The sequence below is a fragment of the Zonotrichia leucophrys genome, chromosome 1, assembly GCF_028769735.1.
Source record: "Zonotrichia leucophrys gambelii isolate GWCS_2022_RI chromosome 1, RI_Zleu_2.0, whole genome shotgun sequence".
Classification (NCBI taxonomy): domain Eukaryota; kingdom Metazoa; phylum Chordata; class Aves; order Passeriformes; family Passerellidae; genus Zonotrichia; species Zonotrichia leucophrys.
Genome location: NC_088169.1, coordinates 102,281,650 through 102,300,833, shown reverse-complemented (window position 1 = coordinate 102,300,833; position 19,184 = coordinate 102,281,650). Strand labels below are relative to the sequence as shown.

General features: G+C 40.0%; 1 protein-coding gene across 3 annotated transcripts in view; it reads left to right on the top strand.

Annotated features, from left to right (window-relative positions):
• Positions 1 to 9: 9 nt before the first annotated feature.
• The window catches only part of GABPA (GA binding protein transcription factor subunit alpha), a 25,450-nt gene continuing 6,275 nt past the window's right edge, over positions 10 to 19,184 (top strand). The window contains exons 1-8 of one of the 3 annotated variants that reach the window (XM_064726374.1): positions 10 to 149; positions 4,008 to 4,108; positions 7,247 to 7,391; positions 8,258 to 8,342; positions 12,025 to 12,270; positions 15,844 to 16,038; positions 16,765 to 16,821; positions 17,867 to 18,007. In XM_064726374.1, the coding sequence (XP_064582444.1) occupies positions 4,032 to 4,108; positions 7,247 to 7,391; positions 8,258 to 8,342; positions 12,025 to 12,270; positions 15,844 to 16,038; positions 16,765 to 16,821; positions 17,867 to 18,007 (946 nt within the window). In that variant the 5' untranslated portion in view covers positions 10 to 149; positions 4,008 to 4,031. The other 2 variants (XM_064726390.1, XM_064726382.1) reach the window with 2 other exon arrangements.

Sequence of the window (19,184 nt, the reverse complement as noted above, 5' to 3'; positions counted from 1 at the left end):
CCGATTCTGGCGCAGCCCGCTCCCGGACCCGCTCCCGGAGCCGGTCCTGCACCCGGAGCTGGGAGAGTTCCCGGACGCGGACGGACGGCGAGACGTGTCGGTGCGGCGGGCGAGCGGACGGAGGGACGGACGGACGGTGGCGGCGGCGGGTGAGCGCGGCCCGGCCCGTGTTTTGTTTCCGTTTCTCTCCCGGCGGCTCCGCGGTCCCATTTCCGTTTCGGGTTCAAACAACGACGCGGAGGCGCCGCGGGAAGCGGGGCCCACGGGGAGGTGGCGCCTTGGCGGCCGCGGGGAAAGGCCCTGGGATCGGGAACCGAGGGCTCCCGCCGCGGGGATCGCGGGGCCTCCCCGGCGTGTGAAAACTTATCCCCGCTTGTAAAAACCCAGCTTTGGCCCAACACGTAACAGCATGTGTGGCATCTTGTGGCTCTCCCCTTGCCGTGGTGAGAAGCCTCTCGAGTGATGTGACCAGTTTTGAGCCACTCTTTCAGAGAAAGACATGAAGGGGGCTGGAGGGAGTCGAGAGAAAGGCAGCGGAGTTGGGAAAGGGTCTGGAGCACGAATCTGGTGAGGAGTGAGTCCCCCCACACTCACCTCGGGGAAAAGCAGGCCCAGGGAGGACCCTGTATCTCTTTACAATTCCCAGACAGGAGGTTGCAGCCAGGTGGGCTCTGCTCCTCTGCAGACCAGGAATAAAGAGTCGTAGGCTGTGCCAGGGGAGGTTTAGGTTGGACAGCAAAAAGAATTTCTTCACTGAAGGGGTGATTAGACATTGGAACAGGCAGCCCAGGGAGGTGGTGGAATCACCATCCCTGGAAATGCTAAAGGAAAGACTGGATGTGGCACTTAGTGCCATGGTCTAGTTGGTGTTCAGTGATGTTCATGGTGTTCAGTCATGATGATTTTGAAGGTCTTTTCCAACCTAATTGATCCCATGATCTTGCATAGTTTGCTTCCTAGTGTTTGGGCAGGTACATGATGCACAGCCACAGCTCCCAGTTTGGCTTTATTTTCTTCAGGCTATTGATAGGGAAGTTAAACACATCAAATCTGGTGTGATTTTCCCCCATCCTGTTCAGTGCTCCACTGTCTCCATCATAAAGCTGAACTGGCTCATGATTGTAAAAGCTGATCTGTAAAGGACAGGCTGTCTGCTTTGTTACCTGCTTTGTGTTGGTGTCTATAATTTGGATAATATGGATGGATAGAAACCATGTGCTGCACACAGCAGAGCTTCTGTGGGGCACAAATAACTCCAGGGACTGGGCTTCAGTATCAGCTGATTATGTGTATGATCTCACAATTACCTGGTGGGGTAGCAAACAATTCTACTCCTAGAGTTTGTGCCCATTTCCCAGTGGGCTCATTCCTTGCTTAACTCCTTGTGTTCTAGCAAAAAGATAGATCTTAAGCAGAATGGGGGACTACTCTCCTTACTGTAAAAGATACTGGAGTAGCACTGGGCTGTCACATGGGGAAAAGGCTCTGTTGACACATGCCTTCTTGTATGTTAGGAGAGGTCAGCTTTCTTCTTGGCTAACTGGTAAGTCTTAGGGCTTGTTAGGTTGAAGGAAAAAGTAGAAACAAGCAGAAATCAGTAGGCTGAGCCTTCCAGCAATCAACCACAGGTTTTATGTTCCTTTGAACAAGTGCTGCTGTTGAAGTGTTCCTGCCACATGAACCCTCCATGCAAGCCAGGCTCTTTGAGCCTTCTTGTCTCTCAGCAGCCTTCAGGGAAGGGGCAGGCAGTTCAGTCCCATCTGAACCTATATTCACTTTCAAACTCTGCATCATCCTGTAGGAGCAAACTGCTAGACTTCATGTGAAATGTTCATATTGTAAGAAATCTCTTTATGCTAGTATAGGGAAGACTGAATAATTTCCCCCTTTAGGCTTCTGTGAACTTTAGTGACTTTATGTGTTTACATAATGTTGTTATTCTTTATACCCATCTCCCTTCTTTGTGTCTGTGCTCAGCAGAACCATCTTTCTTCCTCTTTGTGTGCCTGCTCTTTGTGCACCTGCTTTTTGTGCCTGGGTTCCTCTTTCCTGTCCCTCCAGGGATCTGGAAATATTGCAAAGCCTGAGAGATTCAACCATGAGCTGCCTTTGAAGAGGGAGTGAGCAGTCACTAGTCCCAGCTGCCAGTTGGGAGTCCAATCCATGGGACCTCTAAATGCCTTAACTAAGTCTGTACTGCTGCTGTGGGCAGTAATATTTTCTCACTCTCATCACTCTGCATTTAGCTGTATTGAATAATTTCTGGCAGAAATCTATCAAGGTGGTGAGTTCTTTCTGTAAGTTTGCACTGTTTTCTCAGTAAATAACATATGAATATGTCAAAGAACAGAAATCCCAGCCTAACCCCTTTGTGACCTTCCTGGTAAACTCCCTTCATCACAAAAAAGACAATTGACTTTTGTTTTCTGTTTTTAATCTGATTGCTAAAACAGAAAAGACATTTACCCCTTTTTTATCATATCAGTTTGCTTCTTTGGAAGTTTTCAGCAAGAGACATTGCTCTAATCTGGGGTTTGAAATATTTTTTTAACAGTCTGACAGATCACCTGTAACCATGTGGGTATCAGTGTATTCAGATATTTAAGCCTGTCTGCATTCTTCAGAAGTTGTGTTTCAGTCCTTCCCATTTATCATGAGAATAATACACAAGATTAAGTGGCACAGGAATTGGATTCCTGGGCCCCTATTCAGTGGACACTACACTGGCCCTTTGGAGATTTTCATGGAGCAGATCTGTGAACAGGTTCTGGGTTTGCTTCTTGTGGTGAGATGTTGATAGGTGTTTTTTTACTTCCTAACCTTGGTAGTTTCTTACGGAATGAACCACATGGAGCACTGGATTTCTTGACAGCTAATCTTACAGAATAGTTTTTGAAGGAGATGATGAGTAGTTTGAATTTCTTTAGACAATTTACGTAGCAGCTGTAAAACACAGTTGGCTACTATTGCTTCTGAGAAGTTTTAAAGATTATGCATATCCTTATTGTCTTGTCTTCAGTAGATACTCTTGCTAACAGTTGGTTTGGGATAGAGTAGTACCTGGGAAAGGAGGATTCCAGGATGGAAATCTTGGTGACCTCTTCTATTTTGGCTATTTAAATAGTAGTAATGTTCTGCTTTTTCTCCAGTGGTTTTTTTTACTGCCACTGTACTTCTGAGTCCTACTTCTTTTGCTATGAATTCATGATGTTATTTATTGTAAGCTGTTAATATAATTTGGCCTGGTTTTTATCATATATATTTCATGGTTGTGGTATATGTGCTTGTTAGTGACAAACAGTAATACCAGACTAACTGTGTCTTTACAGACCAAGTGCTGTTTCTTTGTTTCCCACTTATGTTCCCAAGAGGTTCCAGTGTTCTACAGGGCATGAAAATCTGCAGTGTTAGTGAGAATGTTGTCACAGAATAGCTTTTCATTTCATTGCTAACATCCTGCTTTAGTTTGGGACTTCACAAGATGTATTCATTGGGTTCATGTCATCAGCTGTTCACCTATGGGAGGCATGGGTGGAAAGATGGGATAGTCAACAAACACTTTGTTGTTGACTTTATTTGCCTATGCAGAAATCGCACATCTTCTCTCTAACTGCCTCCTGCAGCATTTCATGTAAAATGCTGCTCAAATTTATAAGCATCTTTCAGCCACACTAGGAAGGTAGTTTGGATTTTTCAGATGTGCTTTGCTGTAGGTGGCTTGTAGCAACAACAAAAAAAATCCATAAATTTGGGTGCCTCCAAGAGATGGAGGCTCTGGGCTTTGGGCTCTGTGCAAATGTCTTAATAGTCCCATGTTTGCTTCTAGAACATTTATTTGAGAACAGGTATAGTAATATATTTTGTGAAAGATTAATTAGGTTTTGGATTTATTTTTGGCTTTAAAAGGCTATTTTGGCATTTGATTTAAAAAATGTGTGATAGGACACAAAATATTGTCTAGTCTTGTTGGTCTGTGACTTACACAAAAAATTCTTTTCTGTTCATAGCTCTGTTCTTAAGACATTGCAGCCATGACTAAGAGAGAGGCAGAGGAGCTGATAGAAATTGAGATTGATGGAACTGAGAAACAGGAATGCACTGAAGAAAGGTATGTACTGTCTTTGCTTTTTGGGATCCTTAGGCAGCAGTTAACTGACTAATTAGTTTTTCTGCTTCTTTTCTAATGAAACAGTGGTTTTCTGGAAGTTGAGATGTAGCCACTATAGGAAATCAGTATAGTGCTGTCATGTTCCTCAGCCTTCATTATCTAAATCCCAAACTGTTTTGGTTATCTCTTGCTATGTTATTAGTACTTTACTTTCCCTATTTTCATGTCTGTAGTAGTATGTCTATGTGTGTGTGCTGCAAACCTTTCAGCTTCAGTGGATCCTTCTGTAATTGAGATGGACCTTTCTATATTTCCAGTCCTTTGCTTTACTGTTATGCAGGATTTTACAGGATGATTTGTTTTTAACAGGGCAGAAATGATGCTTGGTATCTACTATGTTATTGTTGGGGCCATTGAAACTGTACATACTGAAGTTGGATACCCTGTGATTTAATTACCTCAACCTGGATTTTTAGTTTTGTGGGCTTCCTTTCTAATTTTCCACTACTGTGTTTGGAAGCTCAGAGCATCAGTTAATGTGTAGGATAGTGCTGCATTCCAGTCTAAGTACAGAAGAGCAAAGAAAACTAATTCTCTCAGAATAAAACAGATCAAACACAGAAAGGTATGAAATATAACCCAAAACTTAATTAAAACCAAATTAGGTTAGATGTTGATAACAAAAAAATTGATATATTTTATTTAATACTAGAGAGAAAGAGAAAAGAAAGAAAAAAGCAATAGAGGTGGGAGGCAGGGTCAGGGAGAGTGACAGAGACAGATTAAGCAGAAGCATATCACCCTTCCAAGGGTCCCAACAATATCTTGTTTCTTCCCTCCATCTGGTCTCCTTGGTGGTGAGGGTCCCTGCTGAAAAGCATAGAATCCCATGGATTAATATACATTTAGGCAGGTGGGAACACACAGGTACCTCCTGGTGGGGGGACAAGTCTGTCACTGTCCCTTGCACGACTTCAGATCTGCTGCATCACGTAGGATCACACACAGTGCAGATCTGGGGACCCCTTTGGTGGGGGGCCCTTGATGAGCCCTGGCACCCCCTCAGTTGTCCCTCACACAGATGTGGCCTTCCAGAGGTGGCAGGCCCCACAGCTGGGCCAGTCTGCCCGGTGGAGGATGGGTGATCACTGCATCTGGCCAGAGGCCATGGCACACACCCAAACCTCTCCTCCTTCCCTGCCTTGGTGCAGGGATCTGTGGGAGCCTGGCAGCAGAAAAACCTGGGGCTGGGGCTTCTACCCCAAAGGTGCTGGACTTAATCTTTTTGTAATAGATAAGTAATGCAATGGTTGGCTCTCACAATCAAAAGGCAAATATTATATATATGTTAAGAGAAGTTTTATAGTTATGGTTTACCCCCCCTTGCATTGTTATCACGGGGTTACCTGAGTAGTCATGGCATTTGGGAGGGTCAGCTTGTTACTATAGTGGCACCTGACTTCCAATCAAGATGTAAAGAAGTTAATTCCACCACTGGACAATGAAAAAGGAGTCGATGGACAGTGAAAAAGCAGTCAATAGACAGAACTTTGGGAGGGGCTAAAGGGTTAAAAGGCGAAACATCCATTGTGTAGATGAGCCAATGGTAGGAAAAATCCTTTGCTCCTGGTTCTGTAATATTTTCTCTATTCAGTCTTCTGTTGTATTTTTGATAAGGTTTTAATATACCTTTTAAAATTTTAGAAGTGAGTATCATTTATCACACTCTTGTGAATGTATTCTTTTCCCCAAGCCCAGACTTAGGTCACTTTATTATATCTCTGTTAACTTGCAGTTGAGGGCCTCAAGTCAGGAGGCCCATTCAGGGTGCAGTGGTGCAGTTCTTGTTACCCACTTTAGCTATAATAGGCAAAAGTCCTTCATAAAGATGTTTAAGCCGTCTACCATAACATTTCAGTCTCCAACAGGTAGAAAAACTGAGGCTGGTTAGGTTAACTACTCTTTAAGAACCATTCTGGAGAACTGATTCAAAGCCACTTACTAATTTCTTACTGTTCTAAGTTCCTTGTGTATTTTTACCACTTATAAACTATGTCTGTGTACATTCTGGTTTCCTTCTGTGTAAATAAAGAGACTGTGTAAGGTCATTGTTATAAATGTGTCCCATAACAATGACATTTCCCAATGCTTGTGCCAATACTGTCATTGTTGTAGTGTGGGACAACCATGTCACGTGACAAATAGTTCCTTCAAGGCTCCATGTTGCCATACTTCCTTCTGGTTGTCCCTTTTATGTGTTAAGCTTATTATTCTTGTACTGACCAGTGAAAAGACGTGGAAAGTTGCCGTGTATGAGTGTGAGCATTTTTCCCTGTCTGTGTTTCTGTGTTTGCATTTAACTTGAATATCTTTTAAATACAGTCCAGGCAAAGCAAATGAAATTAGTCTACTCTACATGCAAGTTAACAACATGTGATATGCTAACCATGGTTTACTGTCTTGAAAAATGTGATCTGAATCTTGGTATTTACCTGAGCTTTTAGTGGTGCCAGGGTAAAAGAGGAATTACACAACTGTAAAATTAATGAGACCAAATTTAGTGACTGACTCTACTCAAACTAAGAGTACTCAAACTAATACTGCTTTGTCAGTTTTCACCTCATGGGGGATCAGTTTGGCTAGCTCTGGACCCCAGCAACACCAACAAGGACAGAAGCAAAAGATGAGAGGCAGTCTTTGTGCTTGGGACCAAAGTCCCACAGCTTTAATGTAGAACAGCTCTGGGAGAGAAAAGAGGGAATGTGGTGGAGGTAATGGCATCTGGGAGAGGAAAGAGATCAGTTCCTCGTGGTGGGAGATTTTAAACCCAGGGGGAGGAAAGGAACCACAGCCAATGGGATACAGCTGATGAGAGGGGTGAAGGGAGGAACCAACCTGTGGAAAAACACCTCAGGACATGGGAGGGTATATGGAGCAAGCCCTGTGATACAAAACAAACCACTCAGTGCAAAATAATAACTGAATAAACTGCTCAGTGCAATACAACACTGCATGATATTAAGATTTCAGAGTCAGTATTACTTTTTATCTAGTTTACTTCCAACTTTTATTAAGTTGTCCTATACCTGCTCTATTAACATGTAAGTAATGATTTGTTGTATTAATTTGCCATTTAAGCATTGTCGAGCAAAGCTACACCACTGCAGAATTTGTGAGTCAGGCTATTGACATCAGTGAGCCCATTGGAAATCTTAAGAAGTTGCTGGAACCCAGACTGCAGTGTTCCTTGGATGCACATGAGATTTGTCTGCAAGATATCCAGGTAAATTGAAAGGTTATGAAAGATTTAACTTTGTACTGGAGAAGTGTTTTACATGCTTTTTCCCTTTTTTCCATTGTCTATGGAATTCATGCTTCATGTGGAATATTAACTGCAGTTAAAAGTTTAATTTCATGTCAGGTTCATTATCATCAGACCATTTAATATATGCACACTAATTCAGTGTGAATACAATCAAAATATTCTTGGATTCCTGGTCTGAAGTTAAGAAACTGCCTTGACAAGTGAAAGAAGAATGAGGGTGATGACCATACTACTTTCTCTTGAGGTAGCCCACATCATTTGCTGCTGCCAGAAGTTCCATAATTCTAATCTTGTTTTTAATCTAAATGAGAAGGTTTCTATATTGCTGAGGTATAGAGGTAGCAAAACATTACTCAAGAAATCCCCCCTCCCCGTTTTTACAGGCATTGGCACATGTTAGACAGTGTAACTGTTTTGTGTTTTATTTGAAGTTACAATCAAACATCTGTGGCTTTTCCAGAAACAACAGGAGAATATTGTTATAAAGATAAAAATTTTTCATGTAAGTGTTAAAAACGCAGAAAAGGAACTGTTGATAGTTTTCAGGTAGTGGAGGTACCTCCTCTTATTGCATTACTTATTTTAGGTCAAAAAATATTCCTGTAGGCAAAAATAACTTAAACAGAGTGGCAAGTTTCAAATACAGTAAATTCTTTTCTGTTATGTACTATGTCTAAGACAGTACTAAAAATATTTGCATGCTTCTTCAGAAAATTTGCTGCCGGCATCCACCAATGTTTCTAAAATTTAAAGGAGAGTAAGTTTATTGTATCTATGAGACTAATATGTATTTTTAATTTTTAATTTTTAATGCTTTCCTCAAGCTGGACCCAGATCGAAGCCTTTTTGATCAAGGAGTGAAAACAGATGGAACAGTGCAACTCAGTGTACAAGTAATATCTAGGCAAGGTAAGCAGTTACATTTCTCTGTTGTATAGACAAACTAATGTTGCATGAATATTTGTGAGCAAACCTAATCTCTTATTCCTAGCTGTAAAATTGAGAAAATCAATGAATGGTCACAGAGCTTCAGAATGTCTTTTTCATTGTGTACTGTAGTTCTAAGTAGTAAAATTAAAATAAATATCATTCACTAATGCTATTTGAAATGTTTTTTAAAGGAATTTTATATTGTTTTCATAAGTAACAAAATTAAACACAAATCCAGAACCCAAACAACTCTTAGTCAAGTAGTATCAGTTACAGTATGAGGTTTTCCTCAAGGTTGAGTAGTTACTCATATCAGACTAATATCAACACAGGCAAAAGACTTTTGTGGGTAGGTGGCAGTTTCACCCCTGTGAGGTGAGTGATCATTTGTGCTTTAGGAACAGTTATATTGTGAAAGTAAATGTAGCTAACTGAAAATCCTTATCAGGGTCTGTGATCACTGTCTATTGTCTGTTTTCTTTGGATGAGAAGTCAGAATAAACCATTGTGTAAGAGGAACGTTAACCAGTTGGGTATGGATTTGTAAAGACACAGTTTTTATTTGTATGTTTTGGTATGACAGGATTTCCCTTTGTCAGATTCTCAGGAACTAGCAGCTTCATTGTTTTACTTTTTGTCCTAGTTTTATTTTTTGTCCTAGTTTTCTGCTTTGCCCCCTCCATATGTCTTGAGTGGAAGGACAGCCAGACAGCCACCACTCTTTATAGACGATGGACATATTGGGCTGTGTGAACAGCTACAAGTGTTTATTTCTGTATTTTTAAACAGAGACAAGTTCATACAGGAGTTGTTTAGTTATCTGATTTGAGTTACATCAGCAAAGCAGATGAGCAAAATTTGGAGTGCACTTTTTGTTTCCGTTTGGCTTCATTGTAGATTAAACAGAAGAAAACTTTGCTTTGTATTAACAGTCTTCAGTAAGACAATTTGCATTTAATGCTGAGTGTCAGGTGATTAGTGCTAGGTTGAGTCCTCAGTTCCCCATATGTAATGGGAAGTGTACTACCTTTCTACTTATAAAATAGAATGGAAATATCTTTCAGGGAACTAGAATAACTGCTCTTAATTCATGCCCAGTAACTTCTACTATTCAGTGCTCAGACTTCCGTTTTCAAAAGGATGTGAGTGATGAATATCTTTATTATCATCTTTCACATTTGTGATGGTTTTGCATGGGAGACATTTAGAGAAGTGATGCAAAGCTTCCAGCCACTGGAAAGCTGGACGTGCCTCTGTGAAAAACATATGTTAAAGATGAAAGAAGTGTGGGAACTTCCTCTTTTTCTTCTGGTTTGCAAAGAGGTAACACACCCTGGCCCCCTGTCTCAGCCAGGCCAGGGCTGGGACCCTTCCCCATGATGAGGCCCCCTGCCATTGGCTGCCAGGCAGGGGAGGGAGTGCCATGGGCCAGGTGGGCTCTGCCATGGGGCCAGGCCCTCTCCAGGGATCCAGGAGGCACCAAGCCCTGTCCTGCCCAGGCCAGGCCCCAGCAGCTGCCAGGCAGGAAGGCAGGGAAGGCTGTGCAGCCCTGGCTGGAGCAGGCCCGGCCATGGCTATGGAGATCTTGCCACCAGGTCCCCTTCCCCCAGCACGGCCACCACACGAGATCAAGCAGCTGAGAGCAGGGCCAGCCCTGCAGCCTGTGCAGAGTGGCCCTGCAGCTGGAGTTGAATGCAGAGAAACCCAAAGACCAGCCATGAGGCTGATCCTGACACAGCCCCAGCCAGAGTTCCCACCTCTGGCACCGGGTGACCACCTGCAGGCCCTGGGTGAGATGTTAATTCTTTCAGTGCTTCAGTCCTCCCTTGAGAGAGAGAAAGGAACAAGATGCAAGCATGTAAAGGAGCAGCATGAAGATACCAATGTCAGTGAAGAAGTAGTCAAGTCCCAGATGGGAGGGATAAGGAGATGCCTTGATCTTGGAGCTGAAATACTTTTGTAAAGCTGTGGAGGAAAGACTCTGTTTCCCTGTAACACATGAAAGCCATGGGGAGATGAAGGGTGCAATTTGATATCAAGCAAAGGCTTCCATGCTCAAGTAAGCAGATGTTAAAGTAGCTGTGATCCTTTGAGAAGTTTGAACAGAAAAGGAGAGAGAAGTGGTTCTGGACCCCCAGGAGAAGAAGAAGACCTTTGTTCCCAGAGATGAAGATAATTTTAGAGATAGATAATGAGAACTTTGTCTTTGAACAGCTCATCTTTAAAACAATATCCCATAACTTGACATAGCCCATAAACACCGCTGTGGGAAAAGCTTGTGGGAAATGGGAGGACTTCATGATTGCAGATTTCCCCAGGTGGCCGCTATTCGTGACACATTGAGAACCACGAGAGAACTGGGTTTTTTCCCCTCCTGGAGAAGTCTCCATAACCTTAATAAGAGAAACTTCTCTCCCTAAATGAACTGAAGAAAAAAATTTTTTCTTCAGTTGTAGAGGTGGTAAACTGACTGAAATTTTAGGTTTTGTTTCTTTACATTTTTTTCAAGCTGAATGCCTATTAAAATATAGAGGAATACTTGTCTGAAAAAGACTTGTTTTCTTACATACTCCATTTGTTTTCCCTTACAAACTATGACTGGATTGTGGATTTAGCATTTAAGGGTGTTACCTGCAGAACCATCTCATGCTGTGCTTTAATATAGGTTAGACAGGAAGGACACAAAGTAATATCTTTTTGGTACAAGATACTGAAGTTACTCTGGCCATAGTTCTGTGAATCCAATTTTCATCAGCCTAATCATAGTCAAGGTTTTCCAACTCCTGATAAAATAGAATTGTAAGGATTCTTTTTTTATGTGAAAATATGTTTGATAAAAATCTCTTAAAATAAGTGTGGTTGTTGGCATTATGATGAAAAATTGAAATAATTTTGAAAAATCTTCTGTACATTGTATGAAAATTGGTGAGGCACCTGCTGGACAAAACACCTCAGAAGACAACAGAGAAGGCTGTGATACAAAGCATTAGTGAATGTGTCCTTTCTTGCTGCAGAATAGATGCAGATCTATCTTGTTAGCTCCATGATCTAATAGCTGAAATGACAGACAAAAAGCCAAAACATTAATAGCTGATAAAGCCTAAGATGAGGAGAATTTTCTATGTTTCTTTTAACTTGCTGTTTAACACACTGCCTGCTTCAGAGTACTGAAGGAAAATGTTAGCTGCCTTGTGTAGACCCCAGAGATATCAGGGAAGTATTGTAAATGCTGAAAGAAATGCCTTATGGTTGGAGTACAGCTGGATACTTGTTATGGGTCTTTTTGGAGTTTGCTTTTTCTATTTGTTTAGGGGTTTTTTATATGGTATATTTCTTACAGACCAAAATACTGTACTTTATGCTCACATGCTGACCATTCTGTTCAAGATCTGTGAAATAGATCACTTATATAGAACAGGAAGCTGAAATACTGGAGGAAGAAGGAGGAACAGCTTTGTTATTCACCTTACTAAAGTGTATGCTCTGTAATAGAGGATGTCATTTTAATTTAGGACACTCACAGACATTTGATGACACTCCTATGTCCTTCTTCTTTCTTGAGTTTGCTATCCCTTCTAATCAGAAAGCTTTAAAACAATGGTTTTGTTTTTGTCATATTTGCATTACTGTCTCTTAAGTTTTGTGATGTTTCCATGCTTAGGGATAGAGCCCAAGCTGAACATCCTGGAAATTGTGAAGCCTGTGGAGACCGTGGAGGTTGTGATTGATCCAGATGCTCATCATGCAGAGGCTGAAGCTCACCTTGTTGAGGAAGCTCAAGTGATAACCTTGGATGGCACCAAACATATTGCGACAATTTCAGATGAGACGTCGGAGCAGGTGACGCGGTGGGCGGCAGCACTGGAAGGCTACAGGAAGGAGCAGGAGCGCCTCGGAATTCCTTACGGTAACAGTGCACAGCTGTGGGTGCATCCAGCTGGGGGCTGGTCCCTTCTGTGCTGGGTAGGGTTGGTGCTCAAGGGCCTCAGAGGAGGAAAACTGTGGTATGGGTTAGTTCAATGCAAGTAATCTGCATAAGGGAATTGTAGAATCATGGAATGGTTTGGTTTGGAAGGGACCTTAAATACCATCTGGTTCCAATCTCCTGCCATTGGCAGGGACAACTTCCACTAGATGAGATTGCTCCAAGCACCATCTAGCTCAGCCTCAAACACATCCAGGAATGGGGCAGCCACAGCTTCTCTGGGCACTGTGCCAGGGCCTCACCCCTCTCACAGGGAAGAAGTTTTTCCTAATACCTAATCTAAAATCCAACAAGTAGAATGAATGCTCGTAATAGTTTCATTAAATGAGTGCTTTTGTGCCATAACTACCTTGTCAGTGCAGTTTTTAGAAAGCACTTTTCTTCCTGCCCTCCTTAAAAATGTGTGTGTTAGTGATAAAGCTCTTCAGGTGTGTGTGGAATTTAATAGACTCAGTATTGGGGCATTGTCTGTAAAGTTGCTGAAACAAATTGTTCATGGACTGGAGGATGCTGAATATTCTGTTAAATTAGATTTTATATGAGAAACTGTGCTGGACTTCATACTGGAAGAAAATTATTCAGAACTGAAAAGAAATATTTTTCTGGATGATCATCTTTTTTTGAGTTAATGTTGTTACTTAGTAGGTTGCTCTTTTAATGTTAGCTTAAAAAACATCTCTGAATGTCTGTTTAAGATTGAACTGGAACTGTGGGATGTAGACCTGCATCCTGTTTGGGAGATTATCCAGCTGAATTGCTTCTTATGACTGGCAGAAATGTACTGTCAAGACATATTCAGGAAGCTGATCTGTATGAGCAGACCTGTAAAAAACTGGAGCATATTTGGCTAGAGGGAAGTTTGGAAGGATTTAAGAATTCCAGTCAAGTCACAGGTCTTCGCAGGACATGCAGCTTGCCAATATTTTGAGCATATTTTTGATAACTAAAGCAAAGGCTTTTTCATGGCTTTTTAGTTTTCTCATTGGTAAGTTTTCTCATTGGTAGTTTTCCTCATGTTATGTCTGTTGATAATCAGGGATTTGATGTGTAATGTTTAAAAAAAAAAAAAGTGAGGGATTATCAGAAGCAGACTAATACTTTTCATCATGCTGTCACATTAATATTAGAATAAAATTACTTAAACCAATGTTATGTTGAATAATATTTTTCATAAACTTTAATAATGTTGATGCTTTAAGAAAAACCTATAACCCGCAACTCTGGCTTCAAAAGGTCAATGATTTTTGGGCATAGGAGTGCAGACTTTTCAGGAAAATCATATTAGTTCATTATGACAGAGATCTGTAGATTATGAAAAATAGTGTTCTCTTGATATCAAAAAATATGCTAAATTACACCCCTAAAAAGAATAACATTTTAAATGTTTTCTGAGTAGACATTACAGGGATCTGGGCTGAAATAAGGTGCTCCTAGGTTCTACATTATAATCCAAAATTATTTCTTGAATCTTCTCAGAAGACAGGATGCATTGATTTTAAGAGTCAAGGCTAGTCAATAAATAATCATCCAGAAAAGTAGTGGTTCAGTCTCTTCATCCTCATAGGCTTCTCTGGTTTGCTGCAAATGGAAAACTAGCATTTAGCAGGTCTTAAAAATATTGGTTTATGTTTAAGTTATGTTGTGGGTGAATTTTATTAGAGATCATAAATAGTTTTCTGTTACAAGTATTTCTGCTATTGGAATCCAAATATTTTCTACCTAGAAGGAAGGAAAACATTAATTGTTATGAGAAATAAATGCAGAAAATGGAGCAGCAGAAAGCTTGGAAACCACAGAAGTGGTTAGAGAAAGTAATGATTTCTGTCTCCTTGCAGATTTTGTTCTCTTAATGAGAACAAATTAGCAGCTTATTGATGGAAGCTCACTGTTGCTGATGTTTGGTAGATCAACCTTTTTGTGGTGTGTCTTTTGCCACAGGATAACATTCCATTGTTTTAGGTAGCATTAGTGAAAAATTATATAATGTAGCTGTTCTTTGTTAACTAAAATTAAATTTGTAGCTCCTAGATAAATGTTTATAGACTTAGGATACTTTGCTTTCTCTAAATCCTAATTTTCTTAATTTTTCTTAATGCCTAATTTTATTTCTTTTAAATCTTACAATAAAAAATTGTCAAGGTGACATCTGCTTGGGATATCAGAATTTAAAAATACATAATCACTCTGCTCCAGTGAAAAGTGACAAGATTGTCACTACTTTAGTTGTGTCTTTAGATGTCTCTACTTTAGTTTCTTGTCCTTACCTGTTGACATACTTTAATATGTTGTATCCAATGTTAACATCCCAAAACTTTATGGTCTGGCTGAAAAGGTCCTGCAGAAGCAATCACTCACCTCCAGTAGGCCAATGCTCAGACAGGCTCTATGCAAGGGATACCTGAATAAAACCTGGTCCTTCCTCAGTTTCATTGCTCAGTATTCCCTGTAGTGTGGAATGTGCCTTTGGTCAGTTGAGGTCAGCTGCCCCTCCTCAGTTTCATGTGCACCCCCTGTCTGCTCCCTGGGGTGGCTGAATGAGAAACTCCTTGTATTGGAGTCCAACAGTCTGACAAGATAGTCTGTTCTTCTAGATACTCCATGTCTGCAGGAATATCTAGAATAATATTGAATATCAGATTTACTTGAAAATCATTGATATTACATGGGATTTCTGGTTTAGTAGAGTGATACAAGGTACATTAAAACCCAGCACAGAGGTAAGATATACTGGAATGAATACAGCAGTTTCAGAACATTGCACAATCCCTATCCCAACAGGATTCCCTGTACAGGTGTCTATAATACAGTCACCATCACAAGGTTAGGTGTTCCTAATGGCCAGGAAGGAGAACGTGAGTAGAGCCAACTCAAGCCCATTGTTCTCTTTAAAATTCTCTTGCTAGTTTTGTGCTTTATGTTCTCTCTGTTGGGCTGAGCCACATCTTTATAGCCTCTGCAGACGCTGCTCAGCAGTGGACAAAACATCTCAGTGTTATTAATAGTGGTTTGGTCACCAGCCTAAAGTACAAAACAGTAGGGGCTTCTGGGAAGAAAATGAATCCATCCCAGACATAGCCAGTGGTGGTTTTTGTCGGCAGAAACTGAGATGATGTGGAGGAGTTTAGAATGTAGTATTTTGTCATAATCACAAACTGATCAATATTTTTGAAGGAGAGTATCCTTCTGTGAGAGAAGGTACTCTTTTCTTGAACCTAAAGACCTGTGGAAGAAGAAAATTAAGAAAATTCTTTTTTTGTGTGTTTATGTCAGGCATAGATCTGATGTAAAAACTTTCTCTGAAGAAAATCGTTCTTTCACCCTTTCTGTCACCACACCATTCCATCACCATTTTAAGTGCAGTCACCAACTTTCCAGGTAGATTTGGTCTCAGTAACTCTGCTTCTTGATATTGTGCTTTTACTCTTATGGAAGTTATTATGTAATAACCTTGCAGTGCATGATGAGGTGATTTGCAGTTTCATCCATCTTTTCCAGACCCAGTTCAGTGGTCGACAGACCAGGTGCTCCACTGGGTGGTGTGGGTGATGAAGGAGTTCAGCATGACTGACATCGACCTCAACGCACTCAGCATTCCTGGCCGCGACCTCTGCAACCTCAGCCAAGAAGATTTCTTCCAGCGTGTGCCACGGGGAGAAATCCTCTGGAGCCACCTGGAACTTCTTCGAAAGTGTATGGCAGTTTGTTTTTTTTTTTTAAGACTTTTTTCTTGAAGTATGAAACCATTTTTCCTTTACTCGATGTTGATGGTAAAAATGAGGGTATCAGTACAAGATAAGAGAAGGTATTAGAATGTCTGCTGCCATGAAACATTGGCTGCATACTAAACACTGCCTGTCTTTTATCAAACCTCATAACTGGCAGTGAATGATTATTCCACCTTTGTTTTTTATAAAGCTTCATAGTTCGTGCATCCACTGAATTTGTTAGTTCTATAATTAAGTATTGATTTAGAGTTATTAAATGTACATTTCTGTGACGTATTGAAGTGGAGATTTTTAAGGACAGGAAGTGAAATCCTTAGATGGTACACAACACAGCTGCTAAGTGATGCACTGTATGTGCATAATATAGTAACATAAATATATGTGCATTTCAGATGTACCATGCTTGAAGGTAACTTGCCAGACTAATAACTAATTCTGTTTTCATTTGCATAATATAGCAGAAGGTTTTTGGGGATGGAGCTAGTGGAAATTTGCCATGTAGACCCTTCTAAATATGAGTGACAGATGTTAAATGTATCCACTTGTAAGACCATGAACTGTACATGTCCCTTGCAAACTCATACCAAATTTTTATTTCTTTCCTCTATGAAATAAGAAAGTTTTTGATCTTCAGGTGACTTACTATTTGCAGGTTAAGTCTAAGCCTGTTGTTTTTTTCTCCAATCTGTAGATGTGTTGGCTAGCCAAGAACACTCTGGAGAAATAGCAACTGTTACAATTGATCAGCGTAAGTAGTTCTGTCAGCATTAATTCACAAAATTCACTGTGTGCAGGTTTAGCACTGTACTGTTGTTCAGAAGTTTGATAGTACAACATTTAGAAAAAACTTCAGGAGAGATTTTCCTTGGGAAAGGGAGGAGGACATATTTTAAACTTCAAAATATAACATTGAATTTCTCTATATTTTGTTACTGGCTGAAAGGTAGTGTTTGACCTGAACTATGGAAGTTTATAACTCTCATTTTGGATGGTAGATTCTTCACTTTCTTGAAATAAGCTGTCTAGGATACATATTTGAGGTTTTTAGTTGTTTCAGGGCTTTAGATTATATATTGCATTAATGAGTGGATCTATTTAAATATTAATTTCAAATAAAAAAGTGTTTCCAAAAACTGAAGGGTTCTGTGGAAGAGATGACTTGCTTAGAAACCAGTATTAGAAATAATACATTAAAGTAACTTTCCAGTTGTTTGAAACTCATTCTTTCAGCTAAGCAGTGTCATAAATTATTGAAATGAATCAATTTTCAGATGATTTATAAGCATCTTACATGTTAAATAGACATACTGTTTATTACATCCTGTGGTTGTGTCTAGTTAAAGCCAGCTTGAGTGGGGCATCTGTGTCCCCCTACACCACTGCAATAGAAGGTGTTTGCAGTGGTTTGAATATCAGGTATGGAGCTTGTGCAGTGACTGTAGAGAAAAGGGCATTAGGGCAGGTAAGGTGGGAACAGCATGAAGACAAAACAAGGGCTTGAGAGAGTTTGTTTTCTTTTTTGTGGAAGCATGTAATACACATGATAATAAACTAAAACTGGTGTTTTATCTGTAATTTGACACTTCTGCAATGAGTCTAAAACTGCAATTTTCATAAAAGAGGTAAAAAGGTCTTTAAATTATATTAGCATTGTGACTTAAAGCAGTGTGCCTTTTTAGCAAAGGAAAAAACTACCTTCTAGATGTTATGATAATACAGGTAATAAATAAAATATGCCTATTTCTGTGCAAACAATTTATAGTTGATGTTCTGCAACGCTCTCTGCCCTACAGCTGTGCAAATTATACCAGCATCAGTACAGCCTGCTACCCCCACCACCATCAAAGTGATAAACAGCAGTGCAAAAGCAGCCAAAGTACAGAGAGCTCCAAGGATCTCAGGGGAAGATAGGAGTTCCCCTGGGAACAGAACAGGTACTGCCTCCATTATTGTACATGCTAATGCACTGAACACTGACCATTCATTTGAATTACAGTTTGGTGAGACAGGACTTTGTAGCTCCAAATGAGAGGTTTGTAGGGTTTGTGTGAAGGGAGCCATAGGTACAAAAATCTGTGGTAACATCTGCCTGCACCGGTTGGTCAGCTCAAACAGGCACCATGTCAACATGATGCTGCAGTTTTTTCATCCTGCAGCAAATAAAATGGATATATTTCCCCATCATTTAACAATCTGTCCTCTCAAACCACTGCATAGCATTTATTCAAGCTTTGAACTTCATTCTATTTGTAGAAAGGAAAGAAAATAAACTCTATGTGGTAAAATGTAGCCTAGCTGCTACTTGCACTGTCTGTTGTGCTCCTCCTCCATTTTTCCCCAATGTGGTGACTTCAAAATTTATAAAGTTTTATATTTCTTTTTTAGTTAAATGAATGCATGTCTGGAAAACTGCACACTAAATTTGCAGTTTAATATTGGAATTACTGTTATTTATACATACTCTTTGATTATTAATTTATTTTTTTTTCTTGCTCTCATTTTTGTTTTGCTTCTCTTTAGTGTTGTGAATTTTTCTGTTAAATCTTTCCCTCTCTTCCTCCTTGAGTTTTTATTTGGTTTAGACTCCATAAAGGCCTCTAAGGATGTCATTCAGAATTTTAAGATTTTGTTGGCTGACCTTAGTGAGGAATACTGTATGTTTCTCTCATTAGCCATCAGGTCTGCTCTCTGTCTTATTGAGAATTTAGGAATTTTACTGTGGCTACTTGAGTTAGAAAAAAATCTTAACTATTGGATGTAAAAGATGCAACATTGGCATTAACTGAAATTTGGAGTTTTCTTTTGTGTTTCTCATATTTCATGTTGAAAATTTGAGACCAAAGTTTTTTTAAGAAACAGCTATTACACATATGTGTGTGTGTGAAGAGGAATTAGCAGCTCTTGATAAATCTGTTCTATTTTAAAGACAGATATGCTTCTAAATTATTACATGGGGGGAGTTGTGGTTTTTTTAAGTTCTAAGAGAAGATTTATGTGAAATCTTGATTAATTTTTTCCTGTATTCTTAATTTTTTAATAAAAATGGGTACTGATGACAGGAAAATGTTTGCAAAAGAGTCACTAGAAGGGAGTAATTAAATGAAAGTTTTC